This window comes from Amblyraja radiata, chromosome 9 (assembly GCF_010909765.2).
Source record: "Amblyraja radiata isolate CabotCenter1 chromosome 9, sAmbRad1.1.pri, whole genome shotgun sequence".
Lineage (NCBI taxonomy): Eukaryota > Metazoa > Chordata > Chondrichthyes > Rajiformes > Rajidae > Amblyraja > Amblyraja radiata.
In genome coordinates this window covers 48,856,633-48,883,813 of record NC_045964.1, presented here as the reverse complement: position 1 = coordinate 48,883,813, position 27,181 = coordinate 48,856,633, and the positions used below count along the sequence as shown (strand labels likewise).

The 27,181-nt window shown below is 42.4% G+C and overlaps 1 protein-coding gene across 2 annotated transcripts in view; it reads right to left on the bottom strand.

The window, feature by feature from the left end:
* The window catches only part of mdga2 (MAM domain containing glycosylphosphatidylinositol anchor 2), a 1,081,316-nt gene that overhangs the window by 401,361 nt on the left and 652,774 nt on the right, over positions 1-27,181 (bottom strand). For both annotated transcript variants that reach the window (XM_033027338.1, XM_033027337.1), the window contains exon 8: positions 22,801-23,106. In XM_033027338.1, the coding sequence (XP_032883229.1) occupies positions 22,801-23,106 (306 nt within the window). The remainder of the gene's footprint in view (positions 1-22,800; positions 23,107-27,181) is intronic.

Here is a 27,181-nt window from a genome sequence, read left to right as displayed (position 1 = left end):
AGAACTGCCAGTGTCCCTGGTTGGATGTGAGGGAAGAGGTATACGTGCAGATGTTACATATGGTTGTAGTACAAAGTGTTTGGGGAGGGAATAATTTGGGTGGGAAAGGATGAATGAACCATGGAGTTATGGGGGAAGTGGTCTCTGCGGAAATCGGGAAGGGGTGGGGATGGTAAGATGTGATCGATGGCGGGATGACATTGGAGGTGGCAGATGTAGATCAGTGCATGCTCCTTTAACATAGTGACCTCACCACTACTAACCACTCCCCATTGTCTCCTGTATAATTGTAGCTTCCCCGCCTCTAGCTCTCTCTCTAGTCCCAGTGATGACCACGGACAGCTAGAGCATAATGTGTGTAGTGACTTTAATAAAGATACTTAGTAAGAGACTTTGTGTGTCGAACAAGTCCTTTTACAGCAGAAATGTTGGAGAATTATGCCTTGAACGTTAGTCGGGTGAAAGGTAAGGACCAGGGGAACCCTATTCTTGTTCATCTGGAGGGAGGGGGAGTGAGAGCAGGACTACGGGACACAGAGGAGACATAAGTGGGGGATCAATGTATGACAGGGAAGAACCATATTCACTAAAGAAAGAGGTGAATCTTGGATGTCCTAGAATGGAATGCCTCATCTTGTGAGCAGATGTGGTGGAGACGGAGAAATTGAGAGCAGGAGATAGCGACTTTGCAAGTGGCAGAGTGGAAGGAGATGTAGCCTAGATAACTGTGGGAGTCAATGGGTTTCTACTAGGTGTCAGTCGATAGTCTAACCCTGTGATGGAACATAGATTAAGAAAGGGGAGAGAGGTGTCAAAGATAGTCCATGTGAATTTGAGGGTAGATTGGAAGTTAGTGGTAAAATTAATTAAAAATCAACGAGTCCTGCAAAAATGCAGGAGGCAGTCCTGATGCAATTGTCGATTTAGTGGAGAAAGAGTTAGGGGATTGTACCGATGTACGTTTGGACTTCGGACTGTTTGACATTACCAATAAAAGGCTGGGGCCCATGAGAGTGCCCATGGCTACATCTTTAAATTGGCAAAAGTGAGAGGAGTCAAAATAGAACCAGCAGAAGCCAGCATCTGCAGTATCTTTTGTCTACATCATTCTGACTGATTGTGGCATCTAACGCATCGGTGAAATTATGAAACTTTGAAAGCGAGAAATTGGGTTGGAAAAAGCAATAGTTTCATTTTTTTGTGTATAAATCACCCTTAAGAAGCTTTGCAGTAGTTTTTAAAAAAACATGTAGCTATTTCTAGTGGAATTCACACCATTTGAAAAATTGGACCAGGCCCTTCACATCACAGAACACATTGTCATTTGCACATGTCATCAACGTACACAACACATGTTTCTGACTCACTCACGGAACAAAGACCATTACAGCACAGGAACAGGCCCTTCATCCCACAATGTCCGTGCCAAACATGATGCCAAGACCAGGTCTAATCTGCCTGAATTAATCCATATCTTTCCATTCCCTGCATATCCATGTGCCCATCCTAAAGTATTTTAAATGCCACTATTGGGTCTGATTCTACCACCACCATCAGCAGTGCGTTCCAGGCACTTACCTCCCTCTGTGTAAAAAAACTTGCACGACACATCTCCTTTAGACTTCACCCCCCTCACCTTAAGGCTATGCCCTCCAGTATTTGATTTTTCAATCCTGGGTAAAAGATTCTGAGTACCCTATCTATACCTCTCATCTATATATTACTAAAAGTCTGTTCTTGACCGGTTTTCGCCATCTGTGCTGCGATTTCCGAGAGAATGCCGTCACCTACAGCTGTCATTTTTGGCCACCTTGCTCAGAGCCCCCCTCCGCCACATGTGTGCCGAGGATTTTTCCCGTCGATTAAAAATGACAGAGATATTAATGTTTTTATAAAATTCCCCATTTTCTCTGCTGCCCCCGCTGGTGGCAGAGGGAGGGACTATAAAACCAGGAAGTGGTGTGCCTCACTCACTCTTCAAGATGGAGGAAGGCAGAGGGTCACGTTTCTCTGAGCTGTAAATAAAACTGAACACATGTCTACTCAAATGTAAGTGCCCTTAGTGGTTCTAAAATGCTTGCAGAATGTGTCTTTTGGTTCTAAAGCTTTCAAAAAATGTCTATTGGTTCTAAAGCTTGCAAAAAGTGTCTCTATTGGTTCTAAAACTTTCAAAAAAATGTCTATTGGTTCTAAAGCTTGCAAAAAGTGTCTCTATTGGTTCTAAAGCTTGCAAAAAGTGTCTCTATTGGTTCTAAAGCTTGCAAAAAGTGTCTCTATTGGTTCTAAAGCTTGCAAAAAAAAGGCTATTGTTTCTAAAATGGTTCATACTAGCGCTCCAGAAAGGCCCCCTCCCCTCCCCTCCCTGGTTGGCTTGGCTTGGGTGTGTCTTGAAATTGAAAGGCACTACTTACTGCAAATGGTGGCATGAAGTTGAAAGGCACTACTTACTGCAAATGGTGGCTTGGGAGCTTTGGCTTGAAGTTGAAAGGCACTATTACTGCAAATGGTGGCTTGGTTGCTTTGGCTTGAAGTTGTAAGGCACTACTTACTGCAAATGGTGGCTTGGTTGCTTTGGCTTGAAGTAGAAAGACACTACTTACTGCAAATGGTGGCTTGGGTGTGGCATGAAGTTGAAAGGCACTACTTACTGCAAATGGTGGATTGGTTGCTTTGGCGAAGTTGAAAGGCACTACTTACTGCAAATGGTGGCTTGGGAGCTTTGGCTTGAAGTTGGAAGGCACTATTACTGCAAATGGTGGCTTGGTTGCTTTGCCTTGCAGTTGGAAGGCACTACTTACTGCAAATGTTGGATTGGTTGCTTTGGCTTGAAGTTGAAAGGCACTATTACTGCAAATGGTGGCTTGGGAGCTTTGACTTGAAGTTGAAAGGCACTACTTACTGCAAATTGTGGCTTGAAGTTGAAAGGCACTACTTCCTGCAAATGATGGCTTGGGTGTGGCTTGAAGTTGAAAGGCACTACTTACTGCAAATGGGGGGCGTGGGTGCATTGGCTTGAAGTTGAAAGGCATTATTACTGCAAATTGTGGCTTGGTTGCTTTGGCTTGAAGTTGAAAGGCACTACTTACTGCAAATGGTGGCTTGGGTGTGGCTTGGGTGTGGCTTGAAGTTGAAAGACACCACTTACTGCAAATTAAGTTGAAATACACTACTTACTGCAAATGGTGGCTTGGTTGCTTTGGCTTGAAGTTGAAAGGCACTACTTACTGCAAATGGTGGCATTGGGTGTGGCTTGAAGTTGAAAGACACCACTTACTGCAAATGGTGGCATGAAGTTGAAAGGCACTACTTACTGCAAATGATGGCTTGGGAGCTTTGACTTGAAGTTGAAAGGCACTATTACTGCGAATGGTGGCTTGGTTGCTTTGGCTTGAAGTTGAAAGGCACTACTTACTGCAAATGGTAGCTTGGGTGTGGCTTGAAGTTGAAAGACACCACTTACTGCAAATGGTGGCATGAAGTTGAAAGGCACTACTTACTGCAAATGGTGGCTTGGTTGCTTTGGCTTGAAGTTGAAAGGCACTACTTACTGCAAATGGTGGCTTGGTTGCTTTGGCTTGAAGTTGAAAGGTACTATTACTGCAAATGGTGGCTTGGTTGCTTTGGCTTGAAGTTGAAAGGCACTACTTACTGCAAATGGAGGCTTGGTTGCTTTGGCTTGAAGTTGAAAGGCACTACTTACTGCAAATGGTGGCTTGGGTGTGGCTTGAAGTTGAAAGACACCACTTACTGCAAATGGTGGCATGAAGTTGAAATGCACTACTTACTGCAAATGGTGGATTGGTTGCTTTGGCTTGAAGTTGAAAGGCACTACTTACTGCAAATGGTGACTTGGTTGCTTTGGCTTGAAGTTGAAAGGCACTAACTGCAAATGGTGGCGGGTGTGGCTTGGGTGTGGCTTGAAGTTGAAAGACACCACTTACTGCAAATGGTGGCTTGGGAGCTTTGACTTGAAGTTGAAAGGCACTACTTACTGCAAATGATGGCTTGGGTGTGGCTTGCAGTTGAAAGGCACTACTTACTGCAGATGGTGGCGGGTGCAATGGCTTGAAGTTAAAATGCATTACTTACTGCAAATGGGGGCGTGGGTGCATTGGCTTGAAGTTGAAAGGCACTACTTACTGCAAATGGTGGCTTGGGTGCTTTGGCATTGTTGAAAGGCACTACTTACTGCAAATTGTAGCTTGGGTGCTTTGGCATTAAGTTGAAAGGCACTGCAAATGGTGGCATGAAGTTGAAAGGCACTACTTACTGCAAATGGTGGCTTGGATGTGGCATGAAGTTGAAAGGCACTACTTACTGCTAATGGTGGATTGGTTGATTTGGCTTGGTTGAAAGGAACTACTTACTGCAAATGGTGGCTTGGGAGCTTTGACTTGAAGTTGAAAGGCACCTCTTACTGCTAATGGTGGCTTGGGTGTGGTTTGAAGTTGAAAGGCACTACTTACTGCAAATGGTGGCTTGGATGCAATGGCTTGAGGTTAAAAGGCACTACTTACAGCAAATTGTGGCTTGGATGCAATGGCTTGAAGTTAAAAGGCATTACTTACTGCAAGGTGGCTTGGATGCATTGGCTTGAAGTTAAAAGGCATTACTTACTGCAAATGGTGGCTTGGGTGCATTGGCTTGAAGTTGAAAGGCACCACTTACTGCAAATGGTGGCATGAGTGGAAATGCACTACTTACTGCAAATGGTGGTGTGGGTGCATTGGCTTGAAGTTGAAAGGCACTACTGTAAATGCACTTACTTCCTGTTTGCACTGTATATTGATTTTAGATAAAACGCTACCAATTACGGCTGTGATTTTTGGCCATCTTACTCAGTACCCCCCTCCACTGAGCAGGTGCAGAGAATTCTTCCCATCAATGAAAAATAAAGTGTTATTAGTTTTTTTTTAAATGTTGAGAATATCTCTCCTGTCAATCACTCCATGAAAGCCACACCTTTTCCGGTGTGGGGGGGGAGGGGTTATAAAACCCGGAAATGTGGGTGTGGCTCAGTCTCTGCAAGATGGAGGAGGGAGAGGTCACGACTCGCTGTCTTTAGTAGCTTTGCACCCTACTTCAAATGGTATGAAACTGCACTTGAATTTGGTGGCCTTGCACCCTGCTAGAAGTGGTAAGAAACTGCACTTGAATTTGGTGGCCTTATACCCGGCTTGAAATAGAATTTCAAGGATTAGCCGTGAGTCAACTACCAGCCCACCAGCCGTGAGTGAGTTGCCAGCACAACAGGCTTGATTGACTGAGACGCCAGCCCAAGAATCCATTTGGCATACAATTTGCATACTAGCCCTCTGGAAACCAGTCCCTTCAGCCCACAACACCCATACTAGCGCTCCAGAAAGCCCCCCCCCCCAACCCCCCCCAACTGGCCACCAATATTAGAATTGGTGGAGAGGTGGAATATTGCGTTGGATGACCAGCCCTCCTGTGTGATGCTGGGACCCAACGGGTCCCACTTAATCTAGTCATTTATAATCTTACGAACTGCATTGGAAGGAAGCACATCATCAACTTATTTTATGCAAGAGTGGGCAGAGACTATGAGATGTTGTGTCCAGTTATTATCCCCAGATCCTTCAGATCAATGGGAACCAGCGCATTTAACTTTGGATCTGCGTCTTAACTGAGTCTGCACCAACCAGCAATCCCTGTACATTAACGCTACCCAACACACAAAAGGGATAATTTTACATTTATACATTTATAATAACCTAAAAAGCTGTACGTCTTTACAGTGTGGGAGGAAACCGAAGATCTCGGGGAAAACCCACGCAGGTCACAGGTAGAACGTACAAACTTCATACAGACAGCACCCGCAGTCAGGCTCAAAGTCATGTCTCTAGGGCTGTAATGCAGAAAGTCTACTGCTAGGACACCCTGTCGCCCTATACCTCATATTCTATTGAGGTGTATCCCAGGAAAGAGAGAAAACAAGTATTGTGCCTTCCGGGAGAGGGCTCTTAAAATAGCGGAGTTAGGGGATATGGGGAGAAGGCAGGAACGGGGTACTGATTGGGGATGATCAAGCATGATCACATTGAATGGCGGTGCTGGCTCGAATGGGCAAAATGGCCAACTTCTGCACCTATTGTCTATTGTGGGAACAAAGTAAATCAGTGACTGTAGGCTGATCCACAGTCATCCTATGACTCGAGGATGATCAGTCGGACTGCAAAGTGGTGCAGTAGTAGAGTTGCTGCCTTACAGCGTCAGAGACCCGAGTTCAATCTTGACTTCAAGTGGTACCTGTATGGAGTTTGCACATTCTCCTGTGACTGCATGGGTTTTCTCTGGCTGCTCCGGTTTTCTCCCGCACTCCAAAAGATGTACAAGTTTGTAATTTAATTGTAGGTTAATTTCTTCTGTAAAATCGTAAGTTGTCCCTAGTGTGTGGGATATTGCTAATCTTGACAACAGCTGGTCGGTGCACATTCAGTGGGCCGAAGGACCTGGTTCCACACTATATCTCTAATGTAATGTCTAAAGTCACCCCTTTTATACAAGAGTAGACAGCAGATTACATGATATTGCAAAGGGCATAATAAGCAGACTATGCCTCCACACCTGGAAGCGATTGTCATGTGCAGAGACATGGGATGGGACACCTCTTTCCACCTCTACCACAATGCTCCCTGTAGATCTTAAGCGACAATAGACAATAGACAATAGGTGCAGGAGGAGGCCATTCGGCCTTTCGAGCCAGCACCGCCATTTAATGTGATCATGGCTGATCATCCCCAATCAGTACCCCGTTCCTGCCTTCTCCCCATATCCCCTGACTCTGCTATTTTTAAGAACCCTATCTAGCTCTCTCTTGAAAATCCAGAGAACCTGCCTCTTCTGCCCTCTGAGGCAGAGAGTTCCACAGACTCACCTCTCTCTGTGAGAGAAAGTGTTTCCTCATCTCCGTTCTAAATGGCTTACTCCTTATTCTTAAATTGTGGCCCCCGGTTCTGGACTCCCCCAACATCGGGAACATGTTTCCTGCCTCTAGCGTGTGTCCAAATCCTTAACAATCTTATATGTTTCAATGAGATACCCTCTCATCCTTCTAAACTCCAGAGTGTACAAGCCCAGCTGCTCCATTCTCTCAGCATATGACAGTCCCGCCATCCCGGGAATTACCCTTGTAAACCTACGCTGCACTCCCTCAATAGCAAGAATTCCTTCCTCAAATTAGGGGACCAAAACTGAACACAATACTCCAGGTGTGGCCTCACTAGGGCTCTGTACAACTGCAGAAGGACCTCTTTGCTCCTATATTTGATTCCTCTTGTTGTAAAGGCGAACATGCCATTCGCTTTCTTCACTGCCAGCTGTACCTGCACACTTACTTTCATAGACTGATGAACAAGGACCCCCAGGTCCCGTTGTACTTCCCCTTTTCACTACTTGATGCCATTTAGATAGTAATCTGCCTTCCTATTTTTGCTACCAAAGTGGATAACCTCACATTTATCCGCTTTAAACTTCATCTGCCCACTCCTCCAACCTGTCCAAATCACCCTGCATTCTCTTGAAAGCATCCAGAGAATTGGCCTCCACTGCCTTCTTCAGCAGAGAATTCACAGAAGACAAGAACGCACAGAACAATTTTTTATGAGTTGCAACAACCAGTTAAGTGGTGATGGAGTGGGAAGTGGGAGTTCCCTTCCTACTCCTGACCAAAGCATCAACCGTTTTAAATGATGAGAATGCATTAGCAAGAGTGTGAGCTTCAAAACACCAGTATTGGTCTCATACTATTGCAGGTTGAACTGGCATCATGATCTGAAGACCAAAAATGCTGATGTAATTTGGCAGGTCAGGCAGCATCCATGCAGAACACAGATAGGTGATATTTTGAGACAGAATCTTTCTTCAGATGGACGTTTTGGGTCGTGACCATTCTTCAGACTACCTGTTTGGCCTGCTTTCTTTCAGCAGGTGCTGATGGAAGGTGCTATCGGCCTCAACTACATGCATGCACCTATCACCTGTACAAGCATGTGTTGGATGCAAACAAGGCATAGTACTAAGTTTAGTTGTAGTTCGTGGTGTTCAATGGCCTGATGGTCGTTGGGAAGAAACTGTTCCTGAACCTGGACGTGACTGTTTTCAGACTCCTATACCTTCTTTCCGATGGCAGAAGTGAATTGAGAGCATGGCCAGGGTGATATGGGTCTCTGATGATGCTGCTGCCTTTTTGAGACAGCGCCTCCTAAAGATCCCTTCGATGGTGAGGAGGTCAGTACTTGTGAAAGACTGGGCAGTGTTCACCACTTTTGACAATCTCCTTTGATCCTGGGGATTCGAGTTGTTGAACCAGGCCATGATGCAGCCAGTCAATATGCATTCCACCGTACACCTGCAGAATTTCAAGACAGTATTCATCGACATACCGATTCTCCTCAGTCTTCCAAGGAAGTAGAGGCATTGATGGAAAGATTTAATAGGATCCTAAGGGGTAACTGTAATTACCTGACTCGCACCCAGGTAAAGGTGTAAGCATTTTTAATAGACATTCCAGTGTCAGATATGCAGTACATTGTACGTTCAGTCTGCTGCATCTACTGAATATAGTAAAGTAAGTAAGTAAGTAAGTTTATTGGCCAAGTATTCACATACAAGGAATTTGCCTTGGTGCTCCACCCACAAGTAACAACATGACATACAGTGACAGTTACGAATGACTCAGAAAACACTAAACATTAATAATAATAAAACATTAATGATAAAACACCATAAATCAAGCATGTGAACCAACAAAATACCAGATCAAAGGGAGGCTACAGATTTTTGGCAGTTGAGTAGAGCAACTACTTGTGGATAAAAACAGTTTTTACACTAGTTCTTGGGAGTCAGTTCTTGTTGTACCAGGTGCAGATTTGTCCTTGAGGATGCGTTCCCACGAGACCAACAACACATCGCAAAGTGATTAAGCTTCTTGCAGTTGTGACAAATTTTGCCATGGGTTACGCAGAACTGGCACTCTCTAGAGTGGAAATAGTTGAGGTTGGAGCATCTCGTGGTAGGCACATTAGAACTTTTCGGAGGCACATTTGAAACGTTGCGGGGAGAGTAGTTAGCAAGATTAACGTTGTGTTGCTGCTGCGGCTGGGAGGATCAAAGTCTGCGAGCGGGGCGACGACCTCTGCCACGCGGCATGAATGAATAGCTTGATCTAAAGTCAGTTCGGCGTTTAGAAGTAGTTGAGCTCTTAGCTTGCGATCGCTCATTCCCCCCACAATCTTATCGCGTACTAACTCATTAGTCAACTCACCGAAGCGGCACCGTGTAGCCATATGTCATAAGTCACTGATGAAGCTCTCGACAGGTTGTGCTGCTGACGGGTGAAAAACTTTGTTCTTTCAAGGATGCGGTTCGAGGACAGGTCACACAGCTCTCTAAATTTTCTGAGTAAGACGGTTAGATTGTTGATAGTTTCTGCAGGCACTAGGACCTGGCCATTAGCGTTGTTGATTGCTGGGGCAAACTCAAAGTTGTCTGCATGAATCATTGCCTCTGGACCCGCTAGATTGAGCAGTAGCGATGCCTTCAGATCATCGGGGTCATTCCGGTGAACAATGCGAATATAGTGAACATAGTCACGGCTATGTCAGAGTCAAACACAAGGGGACTCGGCTTTCGACAGGAGTTGGCCATAACGTTGAAAAATTACAAAGTAAAATTGATAAAGAAAATAAATCACGGTAAAGAGGCGGGGTGGGTTAGAACCAATTTTAATGTAATTGCCTGACTCGCACAAAGGTAAAGGTGTAAGCATCTTTAATACACATTCCAGTGTCTATTCCAGAGTCAGATATGCTTTACAGTGTACTGCTGCATGTACTGAATATAATAAACGAGTTTTTACACTATAAAGCATGCACTAGGCGGGGTTATTACTACTAAGCATTCTGATTGGCTAACATGCAATAGCCAATCTACAATAATTTTTTCACATTGTAGATATATGGAACGAGCTGGAGGTGGTTGAGGCAGGTACTATAACAAGATATAAAAAACATTTGGATAGGGATAGGAAAGTTTAGGGGGATATAGGCCAAACATGGGAAGGTGGGACTAGTATTGATGGGGCATCATGGTTGGCATTGGCAAGTTGGGCCGAAGGGCCTGTTTCCATGTAGTTTGACTATGACTTTAGGTACATGTGACAATCAACTACCATTGAACCACCACTAACCATTCTCCCTTCCATTTAAACAGAGCGCTCCTATTACGCAACCATCCAATGGAGTGTGCCTTTAAGTAGCAATGTTACAAAACAGCGACGCTCCAGATCTGCCACTGGCTGATTGTGCGACCGTGGAGACTTTGGGGGGGCAAGGGGGCGGGATTAAAATGCAGGCTTGTATTGCTTGTCGGAGAGGGATTTCCTCGGGCTGATGAAGAAAAATCGATCGCACTTCCATTCCCGCTTTTTTTTTTTAATTGATGGACAATTTAATCGCTGGATTAAAGTAAAATGCGACTTTGAACGCCCTCAACACCTTCAACGTCACGGATCGCAATATCAGGACGAAACAAAAGGTAAGTCGTGTATTTCACATATAATCTTGCTTCTTGTGGTGGCTTTAGTCTAATTTTACGATGCAAAAATGTTATTTAGGCCCCATACGAATTGGCCATGTCTTGCCTGCCGATACGGGCTTAAAATGTACGGCAACGGGAACGTTCCAATCGATCACATTCCAGAAATACCCACTCTCAAGATGATTAAAATTCTCTTTTATTTGGACAATCATGTCATGAGCATCTAAATCGTCTATTTTGTGTTATTGTCTATCCATAATCAATATTTTTATACTAAATATCTACAACAGTTTTAGTCACATGTATTGTGCAAAAAATAATAATTTTGATTATATTGAGAGTGGATGTTTCTAGATTAATTTATGGGAATTAAACATTAAATTCCTTCCATTTGGCATATGTTCATGACAGTGAGATTTAAAAATCATGTTATATTGTGAATTCTTCTGTGAATGGGATCAGTTTGTTATTTGGATACTTAGGCTATTTAAAATTGTTAGCCTTTTCTTAAGAAATGGATAGATGTTTAGATCTAGCAATTGAATTTAGATGAATTTGATTAGATGAATTTAATTGATTTGGTGAAACTGATGAATATGATTTTTTTGTTGGGTATTTACTATTTGTTTTAGTGATTAACTTTATCATTTTTTCTAAAACTGCAATTAATAACTTGTTTCTGTTAATGCTGTTCAGTGTTTCTCTTTCCTTTATATTTTAAACAGATGTCTCCGAAGAAGAAATGCCAATACCAATGTCAATCCAAATGTCAAACCAATGTCAATCCAAAGAGACTGATTTAGACAGCATTCGCAGAGATTATCCAAAGTTGGACTACTCCAAATGTGATGATCTACAGGACATTCTTAATGGGAAAGTAGTGGGCAGAAAAGCATGTCATGCGTGGTTTGAAGAGAAAAAACCTGTAGTTTACAATGTGAAAATTGAAAAGTTGAGAAAAACAAGGTGTATTGAGTTGCTTATTGGTTACAATCTGAGGAGTATGATGATGCTACTGATTATGATATGCCAATGTACCAGCTAGCAACTGATCTTCTCCATAAAGACTTGGTCTATTGCTAGAAATTGTAATTTATTTACCTATCTGTTACAGACTTACAGCATATAATACAATAATATTAAAGTTCTGATCTTGAGAATATCACATTTTGGAATTTTCAAGGCAGTCTCGGTGTCTATTACTATTTCCATCACAACGGTCAATTTTGTAATTAGCTATAATTAGGTAACAAACTAATTATATACTTTAATTTCAGGTCATCCAAGTAAGATGTTTTATATTTGTTTCAGAATGCTTCAATCTATAATAATTGAACATTTTATTCAGTTCTATTAATTTTTAAGAAAGTTATGGGCTTTTGACTGTCCTCGATCACAGCTTTTGTGTTAAGTCAATAGAAAAGCAATAGGGAACAAGATGCTAATTTCAGAGTATGAAAATGGCCATAACTTTTTTAATACTGAAGATATGAAAGTGAATTGTGTATCAAATTAAAGTTATTTTTATGCTTTATCTGATGGGATAAATTACAGGCCTGATTTTTAAAATCTCAACATTTTGTAACATTCCTGCTTTAAGGACTGAAGCCCTTCTCTGATTGCCATCCAGGACAGTGATGGTAGTGCAATAGATTGGGACCTCTCTCACTGGGACCATGGTAGGTCAAAGAGGAACACATCCATTTTAGGCAAGCAAAAGGCCACCAGCAGTTGCACATCTATTTCCAGCCAATTTTATCGTATTTTTGCAGGGGACATGATTTGCTGCCAGCCAAGCAACATTTTAATTCACCAGAAAAGCTGAACACCAATTTTTAAGCCCTTGATTTCTACCTGGGCTAAAACATCACAACAGTTAATTTTGCATGGAACAGCCAGATGTTTTGAACTACGTTAAATGCTGACTGAGCATTCCATTTCTTCGCCTTGGCGTGCTTACAGGAAGATTAATGGCTTTCTCAAACCTGCTGTTATGTTAATTTTTAATTTTGTCTTGCTATAATCACAGCGGAAGTCCGTGACATTTATGGGAAATAAATAAATATCTGCTCAAAACACCAGATGCAAAGCAAAATAAAGTGATTGGCTTTGAAGATGGCTTCTATCTGCTCACCCAGCTGATTACCCTGCTGCAGCTTTCACACGGCACACACGCAACAGAAACCAAGGAGGAAACTATCAGTGAGACTGCTTAATTCTGCTGTGGTAACACTACCACACTTGGGACTGCCTCAGCTCGTCCATTGCTGAAATCCTTCTCCTTGCCTCTAGGCTTGGTTACTCCAATACATTTAACATCCGAATAATGCACTGAAATAGGCCACTCAGCCTGTCCTGTCCATGCTGACCATCTATACTAATTCCATCCACCAGCATTTCGTCCATAGTCTTCTATACCATGGCAATTTAGGATCAGTAATTAGTGGCGGCACACTTGTGCAATGGTAGAGATGCAGCCTCACAGCGCCAGAGACCCGGGTTCGATCCTTACTACAGGTGCCGTCTGAATGGAGTTTGCACGTTCTCCCTGTGACTGCATGGGGTTTCTCCGGGTGCTCCAGTTTCCTCCCACGCTCCAAAGACGTACAGGTTTGTAGGCTTTGGTAAAATTGTTAATTGCCCCTAGTGTGTAGGATAGTGCGAGTGTACGGGGTAATCTCTGGTTGTCGTGGTTGTCGTGGACTCACTGGGCTGAAGAGCCTGTTTCCACGTGGTCTTTCCAAAGTTTAAAGTCCAATTCACGTGCTCGCCGAGACCTCTTAAATGTTATGAGAGTCGCGGCTTCTGCCATGCCCTCGGACAGCGAGTTATAAATTTCAACCAATCGTCAGGTGAATAAATTATTTCTTAGATCCCCTCCAAACGTCTTGTACTGACCACAAACTGTCTACTCTGGTCAAAAGGCCACTGCTACAGGGATAGGTTTCCTACCATCTATCAATCTCTTGAATATACTCAGTGACTTCCCATTCTGATCTGATTCCGTTCCTCTGGCAGAAATCAATCATTCTATGAGTGAAAAAAAATTCTCCTCAAATCTTTTAAAATCTCCTTTGTCTCAAACTCATGGTCTCTTGTACTATCAAGATGTTCAATATCCATGTATAATTTTATATACCTTTATCAAGCCACAATTCAGCCTCCTTCACTCGAGGTAAAACATTCTCAGCCCATCTCTCCATAACTGCAATTCAGGTAATAACTTGGTGAAACTCCTCTGCACTCACTCAAGTGCAACCACATCACCCCTATAGTGAAGTGGCCAGAAATTGCCACAATGTCTAAAACGTTTTTGTAAAGCTCCAACATAACCGCCCAGCGTTTATATTCTATACCCTGTTCAATAAAGGCAAACATACTATATATATGCTTTCTTCACCATCCAATTAGTTCCCAGTGCTGTTACTTACAGAAAAAAACTATTAACTTGAACCTCCAAGGTCTCTCTGTACATTAATATTCCTTAATGTCCTCCCATTTACTTTATATGTCCTCGCTCTATCTGACATCTTAAATGCACCATCTGGAACTTGTTGGGATTAACATCCATCTGCTAATGTTCCACCGACTCTTGGTTGGTCTATATCCTGCTTCCTTCCTTGCTATTCACAATTCCACTCACGTCATCGGTGAACCTAATATTTATTAGTTTCCTATGTTAACATCCAAGTTGTTAATATGTATTACAAACAGCACTGATTCCTGTTACATACCACTGGTCACAGATTTCCAATCAGCAAAACATCCATCCATCACCATTATCTTAGTTTAGTTTAGTGATATGGCGCGGAAACAGGTCCTTCAGTCCACCGAGTCTGCGCCAACCAGCGATCCCCACACACTAACACTATCCTACGCACACTAGGGACTAATTTACAATTATACAAAGCCAATTAGCTGACAAACTTGTACTTGATCGCCTGAAGCCTGGATCGCCTCGGGGCAGAGGGAGAATAAGAAGGGAAGAGACAAAGACTTAAGACTTTTGCCTTCCATCACAGTGAGGAGGTGCCTGGTGAACTCACTGTGGTGGATGTTAATTTGTGTTTATTGTGTGTTGTTGTGATTTTTACTATATATAGGACTGCAAGGCATCGAAATTTCGTTCAGACCGCAAGGTCTGAATGACAATAAAGGCTACTTTGACTTTGACTTCTTTGGAATGTGGAAGGAAACCAGTGATCCCGGAGAAAATCTTTGCAGTTCACGGTGAGAATGTACAAACTCTACACAGACAGCACCCGTAGTCAGGATCGAACCCGGGTCTCTGGCACTATAAGGCAAACTGCCTAATATCGCAAAGCCAATTTTGTCTCCAATTAGCGAACTCGTCTTGGATCACATACGCCGAACCTCTGGACCAGTTTACCACATGGAACCTTGTCAATTGCCAATTCATGTTCATGTCAACAATGTCTGCTCCTCTGCCTTCATCAATCTTCTTAGTTACTTCAAAATTATAAGTAAATTTATATATGGTTATTAATAAATGTAGAAAGCCATAAACCATACCATAAACCATAAACCTAAAAAATAAATTCTACTGGGTTAAATAAAGGTATTTAAAGATGGTTGGGATCGAGTTCTAAATCAATAATGACAAGATGCACGATGTGATGTTGTCTGGATTTACCTACCGCACAGGGTAAATATACAAACATACACCCACACACATCTACATGGATATATCTATATTACTAAAAGTCTGATCTTGACCGCTTTTGGCTCGCTGTGGTGTGATTTCCGAGAGAACGCCGCCACCTACGGCCGTCATTTTTGGCCACCTCGCTCAGAGCCCTCCTCCGCCTTCCGGGACTGGAGGGTTTTTCCCATCGATGAAAAATCAGAGAGATATTAATGTTTTTTAAAAATTCCCCATTCTCTCTCCTGCCCCGCTGGCGGCAGGGGGGCGGGACTATAAAAAACGGAAGTGTAGTCCCTCACTCAGTCTCTGCCAGACCCAGGAAGCGAGAGGGTAATAGCTCTCTGAGCTGCGAATAACACTGAACGCACGTCCACTCCACGGTGAGTCCACTCGATGCGGCTGTAAAGTGGCTGCTGCCCAATTGTTTGCTTCGCATTTTTAACAAGTTTGTGTTCACAAAATGAATTTTGGTTGTCGGGTGGCTGCTGCCCAATTGTTTGCCTCGCCTTTTAAAAAAGTTTGTGTTCACAAAATGAATTTTGGTTGTCGGGTGGCTGCTGCCCAATTGTTTGCCTCGCATTTTTAAAAAGTTTGTGTTCACAAAATGAAATTTGGTTGTCGGGTGGCTGCAGCCAAATCGTTTGCCTTGGTTTGGCTTTTAAAATCGTTGCAACATTTGGCTGCCAGCCCAAGAATCCATTCAGCCCACAATGTCTATACTAGCCCTCTGGAAACCAGTACCTTCGGCCCGCAACACCCACACTGGCGCAACAGAAAGCCCCCCCCCCCCCCCCACTGGCGAGCAATATCGGATTGGTGGAGAGGTGGAATATTGCGCTGATGACTAGCCCTCCCGTGTGATGCTGGGACCCAACGGGTCCCAATTAGTCTAGTATAAATATATAAATTTAATTATATGTGTATATATAATATATATGTAATTATATACGCATAGGCTTGTGTACATACACATATACACACACACGCACCTCCAAACATGTAGGAGGCATGTAGAGTACAAACTCTCCAACATTTGAGAAAGTCTGTTTTCTGGACAGACATTCCATAGTTTGTTAAAATAAACTACGTGACCTTCAGAAAACAGGGGGGAAGACAACAAATATGGGTAAGGGGGGCGGTGGGGGTGAGTTTCAGAGGCAGTGTAAAACATGCCGATGCAACTTAATAGCTAGTTAAGTGGTATTGACTGGGGAAGAATATTTGGGCATGTACATATAACAACCCCCCCAATGATAAAACCACAGCTAGAATCCTGATATTATTTTAATGGAAGAGGCTCTATAAGATTTTGGGTTGCACTGGGCATTGAAATCACATTCCATTTTTAAAAGTACCAAGTCTATGCAGTTCAAAGCACAACTGACAAGCTCTCTGTAGAAATCAATGTAGAGTAGTCTAGATGTATTACGTAAAAACAGTGAATATTCATGGGAAAGTTTAAATAGGATGAAGACTGAATCTGTACTGTATGAATGTAAGTGGGTTTCAGGCTATAGTACATGGTTCACAATGTCAGAGAGTAATGAATGAGCAAACTCTTGTTTGAAATGTATTTTACGTGATGTTTATTTCGAAAATACTACACAAACAAGCCTTATTAATTATTAATAACTGTGCGACCCTAAATATGGATCAATACAGAGCCAGTGGCGATACAACTTACAAACAGGTCAATGCCAGGATATAAGTTATAAGCCAATAAATAATCTATTTGAGAATCTATCATTAAACAGCTCTTAGCGCCTCATAACAAAATAGTTACCATAGTAACAGAGCAGCTGCAAACAGCTTCACCCAGTTTCTCCATTAATCCGTCACCAAGGCATGTAGGTTGCTTAAGAAAATAAATGGAATTATAGAATTCAATCCTCAAAACAACAATAAAATCCCCAGAATCTCACATTATATAAATGGAATTCCACTGATTTGGTCACAATGAATTAGTTCCACTTATTATCATATTTAGCACTCAAAATAGATATACGAGGGTTACTGGAATACAACCATCATACCCAACAAATCATTTTTCTGTGGAATAGAGGATTAGAAAGAATCTAGATACCAATTCACAAAGCCTTCGACAGAAAACATGAGAAATTAGGTATGTTTTCCTTTATACGGAGAACATGGCATTTACCAGCAGGTAGATGTTGGAGCGGATGGCTTTGGAAGTAGACCTTCATGCAGATGGGAGACAAAAGAGATCAGAGGTATACAGTGGAAGGTACACAAAATTGCTGGAGGAACTCAGCGGGTGCAGCGTATACAGTGGGCAGGGTCAGAAAATAAAGGTGTCTAGGAGGCAATTTGTCTGGGATCTACATGAAAAGAGAGATCAGAAGAGCTAAATGGTCTATTTCTATGCTCTACATCTATATTCCCATGTAATGGTGATTGGATTGATTAATGTTGAACGATCCCCATCTTCACATTCAATTTTCTCATTACTGACTTAAAGGCTCGCTCATTATTAGCCATCTCTTTTGTCTCCTGCCCTTCTCCCTATTACAATACCACCTCCACACTTCACATTAGAGAACTGCAGATTAAACGACTACCATTGTGGTAACCCACTACCGATTCAGGCCAGATTTCCTTACAAAATACCAGATACCCCACCAGTGTTTAAATGATTGCATGACTCTAAAATTACACTGCCTGGCTGAAAATAAAATTGGTGATTGGTGTTGACCTTATTCATAGCTTCACAGCCTATTTGACAGCTTGCTATGGCAAACTTCATCCATGGTGTGGTTTCCTGCACCACGTTCTATTCTCAGAAAATGATATAGAAACAGGATCATGGACTAAAGAAGCAGACTTAATCCACCACCTAGTAAAACAATGGCTGATTCTTCCCGCACCACGTCCTTAACACTCCTGTCCTCAGCAATTCTAATTTACTCTAAAAAATCACTCAGATCCTGATAATTCTCTGATTGATGAAAATTCTCCTTAGCTTTCTTCTCCTGCAATTAATTAAAAAATTTTCAACTGGTATTTATTAGCCCTCATACTTCAAGAAATATTTTAGTTTAGTTCAGAGATACAGTGTGGAAACAGGCCCTTCGACCCACTCAGTCCGCACCGACCAGCGATGCCCACACATTAACACTACTCTACACACACACACACACACATGGGAGAATTTTACATTTATACCAAGCCAATTAACCTACAAGCCAGTATGTCTTTGGAGTGTGGTAGGAAACTGAAGATCTCGGAGAAAACCCACGCAAGTCATGAGAGGAATGTATAAATTCTGTGCAGACAAGCAGCCGTAGTCAGGATCGAACCAGGTCTCTGGCGCTGTAAGGCATTAGCTCTACCGCTACGCAACCGTATATCATAATTCAGAATAGTTTGACTCTTTCTGGTATCAGTAAATGATAAAGGAAAGGGGGGGGACGGGGACGATGACAAAGAGATAGTAAGAAACTAGTGGCAGCTGGCATAAAGGGCAATCCAAGGACCTTTTATGGACACTTTAGCAACACAATAACTACAAGGGCGGGAAAAAGGGAGGAAGAAAACAAAGCTGATTGAGGTACTGAAGGAGGATTTTGCATGGTGCTTATTAAACTTATGTTGATCAAGGTATGCAGAATAGTGGCCGAAAATGCAGCAGATTAAGAGACAGTTAGAAAGCAGTACATAAAAATCACCTGCAAAATATTTCGGAAGCATCCAATCTTGTTTCTTTCAATAGACAATAGACAATAGACAATAGACAATAGGTGCAGGAGTAGGCCATTTGGCCCTTCAAGCCAGCACCGCCATTCAATGTGATCATGGCTGATCATCCCCCAATCAGTACCCCGTTCCTGCCTTCTCCCCATATCCCCTGACTCTGCTATTTTTAAGAGCCCTATCTAGCTCTCTCTTGAAAGCATCCAGAGAACCTACCTCCACCGCCCTCTGAGGCAGAGACTTCCACAGACTCACCACTCTCTGTGTGAAAAAGTGTTTCCTCGCCTCCGTTCTAACTAGCTTACTCCTTATTCTTAAACTGTGGCCTCTGGTTCTGGACTCGCCCAACATCGGGAACATGTTTCCTGCCTCTAGGGTGTCCAAGCCCTTAACAATCTTTCAGCAGTCTAAGACACATTACATTTGGACCAGGTGAGTTACAAATCTTGACTAAAACTAATAATTTTGGACAATTTGTCTGCCTATAATTAATATATTCATATTTCTCAGTACATTATATTATAATGCACCCGATATCCTGCCTTGGCTAAAACTTCTCAATAGAAGATAATTTAGCTGATTTCAGATAGTAAGAACATCTCAATTGTGCCCCAGGTGTCAATACCTTACGTAATGTAAGAAATTGGTCTCTGATTACATTATCATATGAAAAGCTCATAGAATTTTCCTTGATTACTGCAATTAAAGACAATGAGTAAACTCACTGATGTCACTTCTGCACATGAATATATTGGTTTGGACCTCTCACATCATTTTCCTAATGTTCCTTCGGTAAACAGTGCATCTTATTTCCCTTCAAATTCAAAGGATAAACCTTACATTCTGCAAGGGCATAACATGGATAGACAGGGAGCATATCATGAACATGACACCAATATTAGTGAGTGAAATATCTAGGAAATAGCACTGTCACATGCAAACCGTACAACACATAAGGTGTTGTACGGTTTGCATGTGACAGTGCTATTACACAATGCTCAAGTAATTCAGCGGATCAGGCAGCATATCTGGAGCAAAGGATTAGGTGATGTTTCGGGTCGAGACTCTTCTTCAACACATTTTTTTTTTTAAAGAGCATTCAGTATTTATTTTATGCATCTATGCTGTACTTCACATACATACTGAGAAGCATGCTATAAACAAAGTTACTCAACTAATCTTGAACTTTACCTCCACTTATATTTATTGCGTCCACTTTAAGATTTACACCAGGTGATCGACTGTTTCCTGCATGAAGCCAAATAATGTTTTATTGTGGAGCAGGACAGAATGAGCCAGTGGAAGTATGCTACAGCAAGGATGCTCTCCTTAATGCTTCTCTGGCTAATTGGAATCACTATTTTCCAGTACTCTGGAAGGGAAACTTAGACATGGTTTCATATCTATTTTGGAATACAATCAACTGAGAAATTGCTTTCATTAAAAGGTACAAACAGATTACATTTATTTTAAATTATCTGTGGTAGTAAATCCCACTTTATTATTAATTTCTATGATAAGAAATTCCTCCTTAGTGCTTGTGTTATTTGTTCTGTTGAAGGTTACTTTATATTTCTACTGACCTGTGTTGGACCTACCCACAGATGGAGTTGGACCTACCCACAGATGGAATTGGACCTGCCCACAGATAGAGTTGGACCTACCCTCAGATGGAGTTGGACCTACCCACAGATGGAGTTGGAGCTACCCATAGATGGAGTTGGACCTACCCACAGATAGAGTTGGACCTACCCACAGATAGAGTTGGACCTACCCACAGATTGAGAAGGTTTGTGGACTTACTGAGGCAGAATCTTTGCCCACTGTCTCAGGAGTGATGCACTTGAATTGCAGGTGCATCTTACAAAAACACGTTCATAAGTGATAGGAGCAGATTTAGGCCATTTGGCCCATCAAATCTACCCCACCATTCAATCATGGTTGATCTATCTCTCCCTCTCAACCCCATTCTCCTGCCTTCACCCACTTAAACCCTGACACCCATACTAATCAATAATCCATCTATACCTTAAAAAAACATTGACGTCCTCCACAGCCTTCTGTGGCAATGAATTCCACGGATTCACCACCCTCTGACTAAAGAATTTCCTCCATATCTCCTTCTTAAAGGAAATTCCTTTTATTGTGAGGCTATGACCTCTGGTCCTAGACTGTCCCACTAGTGGAAACATTGTCTCCACATTCACTCTATCCAAGATAGGACACTTCCATGCATAACAACGTTGACTTTAGAGTCTCCTTGTTTTTCTTAAACACTTGCTCACTTTCCATCCATATCAACGTGGACTTTAATCGCGGAGAACATCAATGCCCTGGAACAGCCGGACAGAAAGAGCAGGACTGAAAGACGTAGCGTTGAATGATACTGTTAAACCATGGAGGGTGATTGTCAGAGGAATGAAAGTTCAATACATGTCAAAATAACAGAAGATTTTGTTTTGTTGATGTTATCTTTTGGCAACCTGCTTAGCAATGAGTTTGTGTTATGAAATTATAGCAAAGTCTCAGGTATTTTAAACTGTCAGCAATAACTATTTGCCCAACTGCACCCTTCATCCCAATTTATAACATAACTGCAGTAATGTATTGTATGTGAAGGTGAAGTCGAGTATGCTCTGGGAAGATTTGCTGAATGAGTATGGCATTGAAGGTTATACATGTCATTTTGATCAATATGTGACCTTTCTTGCATACAAGCTCCGGCAACTTGATCTTCCCCGGGGAATGTTTTCCCCTCTAATTTACCAATTAATATGAGAAAAGCTGCCATTAACTCTTCGAAGTGTGCACTTCATAAATGCCATAATAGCTCGACAAGAGGCACTTAATGATTCTGTTTTTACAAAAATGCAACTCACTGTAAACATACTGTTTCTATTATCCTTCATAAATCACACCTACACAAGGCCACACAGAGCAGCAATCTGATTTTCATGCTGAATTCACAGCCAGATGGTTCCATGAAACCTTTTACACTTGAAAACCTGCATTTATTCCTCTCCACTAAACCACTTCAGAATTTGCTGGACCCTCTATTAAATGTTCTTCATGCGAGGAAGGGAGAGATCAAACAAACTGTGCTTCCTCCACAACTTATTTTTTGACAATTAAATTTTGTAATCATTTGTGGAACGTGAAAATTTGCCACTAATAGCTTGGTCAACTCAAACATTATTCTTCCTGTTTACACTTTCCACTTTGATTAAGAAATGTAAAGAAATTTCTTAGTATCCCAAATTCAGAGCAAGTTTTCACCACCCATGATTTATCTTTATACTATTCCACTAGAAACAATTTCTGACCGAATTACATTGATTGAACACAGAGATAATGCAGAGAGGTATTGGGGAAGAGGGATAGAGAGCCTTTGGAATAGATGGGATAGCTCAATATAGGAAGACTAAACACAATACCTCAATGGACAACTTATTTGCTTTCAGATTAAGAAATGCCCAATTTAGATGTTAAAAAGTGATTAATAAATAACAATAGGCCATCAAGTGTTTTCATTTTCTAGACTGCAAAGATACTAAATCAAATAAATCAGAGGCATAAAACATTTCCTTGAATATTCATATGCTGTGAAGTTAAAACATCTGTGTCAAAGAAAGTAATCATGATGTGTTTTATTGTAAACCAAAGATCCAGAAATAAATGATAATCTGATTTGCTGTATCCTTATCAGGAATCAATTTTACTTTTAATAGCCAGACAGGATGAAATAATGTAAGGGCAATATTTTGACTGCACAATTCTGCAACTCAGTGCTTATAGGGAAAAAAAAATCAATAATTACAAAAACCCAGAAGGCGATTGTTCAAAGAAAAATCTGAATTACTTACATTGAACGATGAGCTGCACAGCCGCTTCCCGCGGTTTCACGTTAAATCCATTGTACTGGCTCGTCTGGCATTTGTATATTCCATTCATATCCCTGGACACATTCACAATGCGCAGTAATCCATCATAGGTTTCCATTTGCATGGAGCCATCCGGCATCGGAAGCTCCTTTTCCTTTTCCTTATCATAGCGCGACCAAAGGATTATGGGCTTGGGCTTCCCGGAAACCAAACATTGGAGTTCCACTGTGTCGGCTTCCCGAGCAACCATTGGAGACCTTCCTTTTGGGACGGATAGCGTTGGTGGAACTTGTAAACAGAAAGAAAGATAACTCAGTTTCCCATTGCAGCAGTGTGTACTGTGCACATCATTTGGAATATCACAAGTTTCACATTGTTTCACATGCAAACAAATGATTTGGGGCAGGAAAAGGCAACTCGAGCCTTCTTCTTCTTTCGAGTCCATCTTGTAACTCGAGCCTTACGGCCATAAGACAGAGGAGCAGAATTAGGCCATTCAGCCCATCGCATCTACACTATTCAATCATGGTTGATCTTGAGTCAAGAGTGTTTAAGTGTCATATTTTCCAGATAGAACAATGAAATTCATACTTGCTGCAGCACAAAATAATATATAAACATAGCACTCTAAACAATATAATAGAAGAGAAAAAAAATCAGTGATATATATATATATCTATCTATATCACTAAAAGTCTGTTCTTGACCGGTTTTGGCCATCTGTGCTGCGATTTCCGAGAGAACGCTGCCACCTACGGCCGTAATTTTTGGCCACCTTGCTCAGAGCCCCCCTCCGCCGTATGTGTGCTGAGGATTTTTCCCGTCGATGAAAAATGACAGAGATATTAATGATTTTACAAAATTCCCCATTCTCTCTGCTGCCCCTGCTGGCGGCGGGGGGAGGGACTATAAAACCAGGAAGTGGTGTGCCTCAATCAGTGTCTGCAAGCTGGAGGAAGGCAGAGGGTCACGTTTCTCTGAGCTGTGAATAACACTGAACACATGTCTACTCAAATGTAAGTGTCCTTAGTGGTTCTAAAACGCATGCAGAATGTGTCTATTGGTTCTAAAATGTTTGCAAAAAATGTCTCTTTTGGTTCTACAATGCTTGCAGAATGTGTCTTTTTTGGTTCCAAATTGTTTTTTAGGTTCTTCCCTCTTCCCTCCACCCTCCCCCTCCCCGCTCCCCACCTCACCCCCCTCTCAGCACCCCCTCTCTCTCCCCCTCACTCTCACCCTCTCTCTCTCCTCCCCTCCTCCCCCACCTTTCCCCCCTCACCCACCCTCCCTCTTATCCTCCTATCCAACCCCCTATCCCTCTTGCCCCTCTCTCTGTGTCTCTGTCTCTCTCTCTGCCTCTGCCCCTTCTCTCTCTGCCCTCACTCTCTACCCCCGCCCGCACCCCCACCCCCTCCCTCTCTAGATGTGACTGCAAGTTGGGGGCTATGCGTCAGTAGATAGGGTGGTTATGGGGTAAAAGGAGCAAATTAATAATATTAATATAATATCAAGGGGGTAATTAGCGTGAGTGCGGGGGGGGGAAAATAGTTAGTGTGTGTGACGCTGCGTGCCGCCTCCCCCCCCCACAACCGCACATTGGGGGAACAGACCCAACGGATCTGCACTTGGTCTAGTATATATATATATACACACGCACACACACACATATATACATACATACACATAAAATATAAAAAACAATAATAGTGCATAAATAAACAAAGCCTATGCCCCCAAGTCTATGTTTAAGAAGGAACTGCAGGTGCTGGAAAATCGAAGGTAGACAAAAATGCTGGAGAAACTCAGCGGGTGAGGCAGCATCTATGGAGCGAAGGAAATAGGCAAAGTTACGGGTCGAAACCCTTCTTCGGACTGGGGGTAGTGGTGGAAGCAAATACGATAGTGGCATTTCAGAGTAATTTGGATAGGCACAAGGATATTCAAGGAATGAAAGGATATGGATTATATGCAGGCAGATAAGAATTGGTCATAGAATCATGCTCAGCACCGATCTTGTGGGATGAAGGGTCTGTTCCTGTTCTGTACTGTTTTATTTACTATGTAAAATCTTTATTGCTGCAGGTATCAAATGCCTTCTGGAAATTTTGATTAGTATGGGTACCATTGATTAATATGGGTGTCAGGGGTTATGGAGAGAAGGCAGGTGAATGAGATTGTGCGGGGAAGACAGATCAGACACGAATGAATGGCGGAGTAGGCATGATAGGCTCCGTGGCCTAACTCTGCTCCTATAAGTTATGAACTTATGACCTTATGAACATGAAAGTATACTGCAACCTCCAGATTTCCTTTATCATCACTTCTTCAAAGAAATCTAATAAATTGGTCCAAGATGATTTTTCTTTCACAAAACCATGTAGATTTTTCTTTGGTGTACAATTTTAATAATACCTTCAAACATTTTCTCTCAATTGCCAAACCAACTGTCCTATAATTGTCTACTTTCTGCTTCCCTTATTGAAAGAAAAATGTCACCTTCGCTATTTTCCAATCTAGCCCCCTCAAGGAAATTTCTCTGAATTAAGGGAATTATGTAAAATTAAAACCAACACATCAATACCTTGGTAGCCACTTATTTTAAGGTTCAAAGAAGAAGTCCCTCAGGACCAAAAATATGTATCAGACGACAGCTCCAATAAGATGAGCAGTGCCACTGCCCCAGTGAATGCCATTGCCCTGATTTCCTCCCATCCTTTCAATTTGCAATTTAAAACAATGTTGGAGACATTATTTGATTCAACCATTGTGAAAACTAATACAATATACCTATTTAATTCATATACCACCTCCTTGTTTTTGCATTATGAATTCCCTAGATGCAATCTCTGTAGGATCAGCACTCACTCTCTTCTTTTTTTAAATCTCCATAGATATTAACTGCTTATATATTTCCAGCTACCTTTACCTTGCATTTTTTTCCTTAAATTCTAATCTTTCAGTCATTTGTTGCTTTTTTCTATATCCTCGGTTCAATCTTCTAACCAAGATTGTGCTTTTTCTTTAGTTGTGCTACCTGGTCGGTGAGGCAGCTTCTTCTCCGGGCTGCCCGTCGATCCGTCCTCGTGGCCTACCTGCGGGCTTGGAGCGCCGTTTCCTGGCGGGAACCGCCCAGCACCTCGGCCTCGGCGGCGGCACAGCATTGGAGCGCTGGAGCGGAGCGGGCGATCCCTTGCCTGGGTCGCCGCGCTGGAGCGACGCGCTGGAGCTCTGGCGAGCTGGACCGCCGAGAGCAACAACTCCGGGCTGCGGGTCTGCAGAGCGGAGAGGCGGCGCCGACTTCAACAACGGGAGCCTGGGAGCTCCAAACCGGCGGCCTTGTCGGCTTCGGCAGCCGCGGGCTCCAACCATGAAGCGGCCGTTCCAAGTGGCCCAGCCGCCGAAAGGACTCTCCCGACGCCGGGGCAAGACCACCCGGTAAGAACGGCCAGGGACATCGGGCCTCCGTAGAGGCAATTGCGGTGGCCTCAATAGGCCTGACTTTGGGGGTGAACATGGGGTTGGGACTGGACATTTTGCCTTCCTCCACAGTGCTATCCACTGTGGGGGGATGATTTTTTTGTCTATTTGTAGTCTTGTAGGTCTGTGTCCAAGATGGCTGCCGTGAAGAGAGAGTGGACGCTGGCACGATTTGGTTGCCGCTGCTCCCTCTTCACACTGTGTTTTTGATTTTCTGTTTTTGGATTGAATCCTGTTTTTAATTTGTGTCTCTGTGATGTCTTTATTGTTATATTCCGATTATATGTTATTCCGATATACTATGTAAGGTGTCCTTGAGATGTTTGAAAGGCGCCCATTAAATAAAATTTATTATTATTATTATTATTACTTTTACATTAACTACACGTGATGGTCAAATAGCAAAGAAACAGATCCAACAGTAAATACAGAACGTCAAGCACCCATTTTTATTAAACCTATGCAAATTCCACAGTTCCATCAACTACCCTTCCCAGATTCTCTATTCACCAGAAGATATTTACAGTATAGTGGCCAATTAACCTACCAACCCACAGGTCTATGGGAAGTGGGAAGAAACCAGAACTCCAGAGGAAACTAATCTCCAGAGGAAACCAGAACTCCAGAGGAAACCAACCAAACCAATTAGTGGGTGTCACGGTGGAGCAATGGTAGAGATGCTGCCTTACAGCGCATACAGCATCGGAGGCCCAGGTTTGGTCCTGCCTACGGGTGCTTTCTATATGGAGTCTGTACGTTCTCCCCATAACCGCGTGGGTTTTCTCCGAGATCTTCGGTTTCCTCACACATTCCAAAGACGTACAGATTTGTAGGTTAATTGGCTTAGTATAAGTGTAAATTGTCCCTAATGTATGTAGGTAAGATT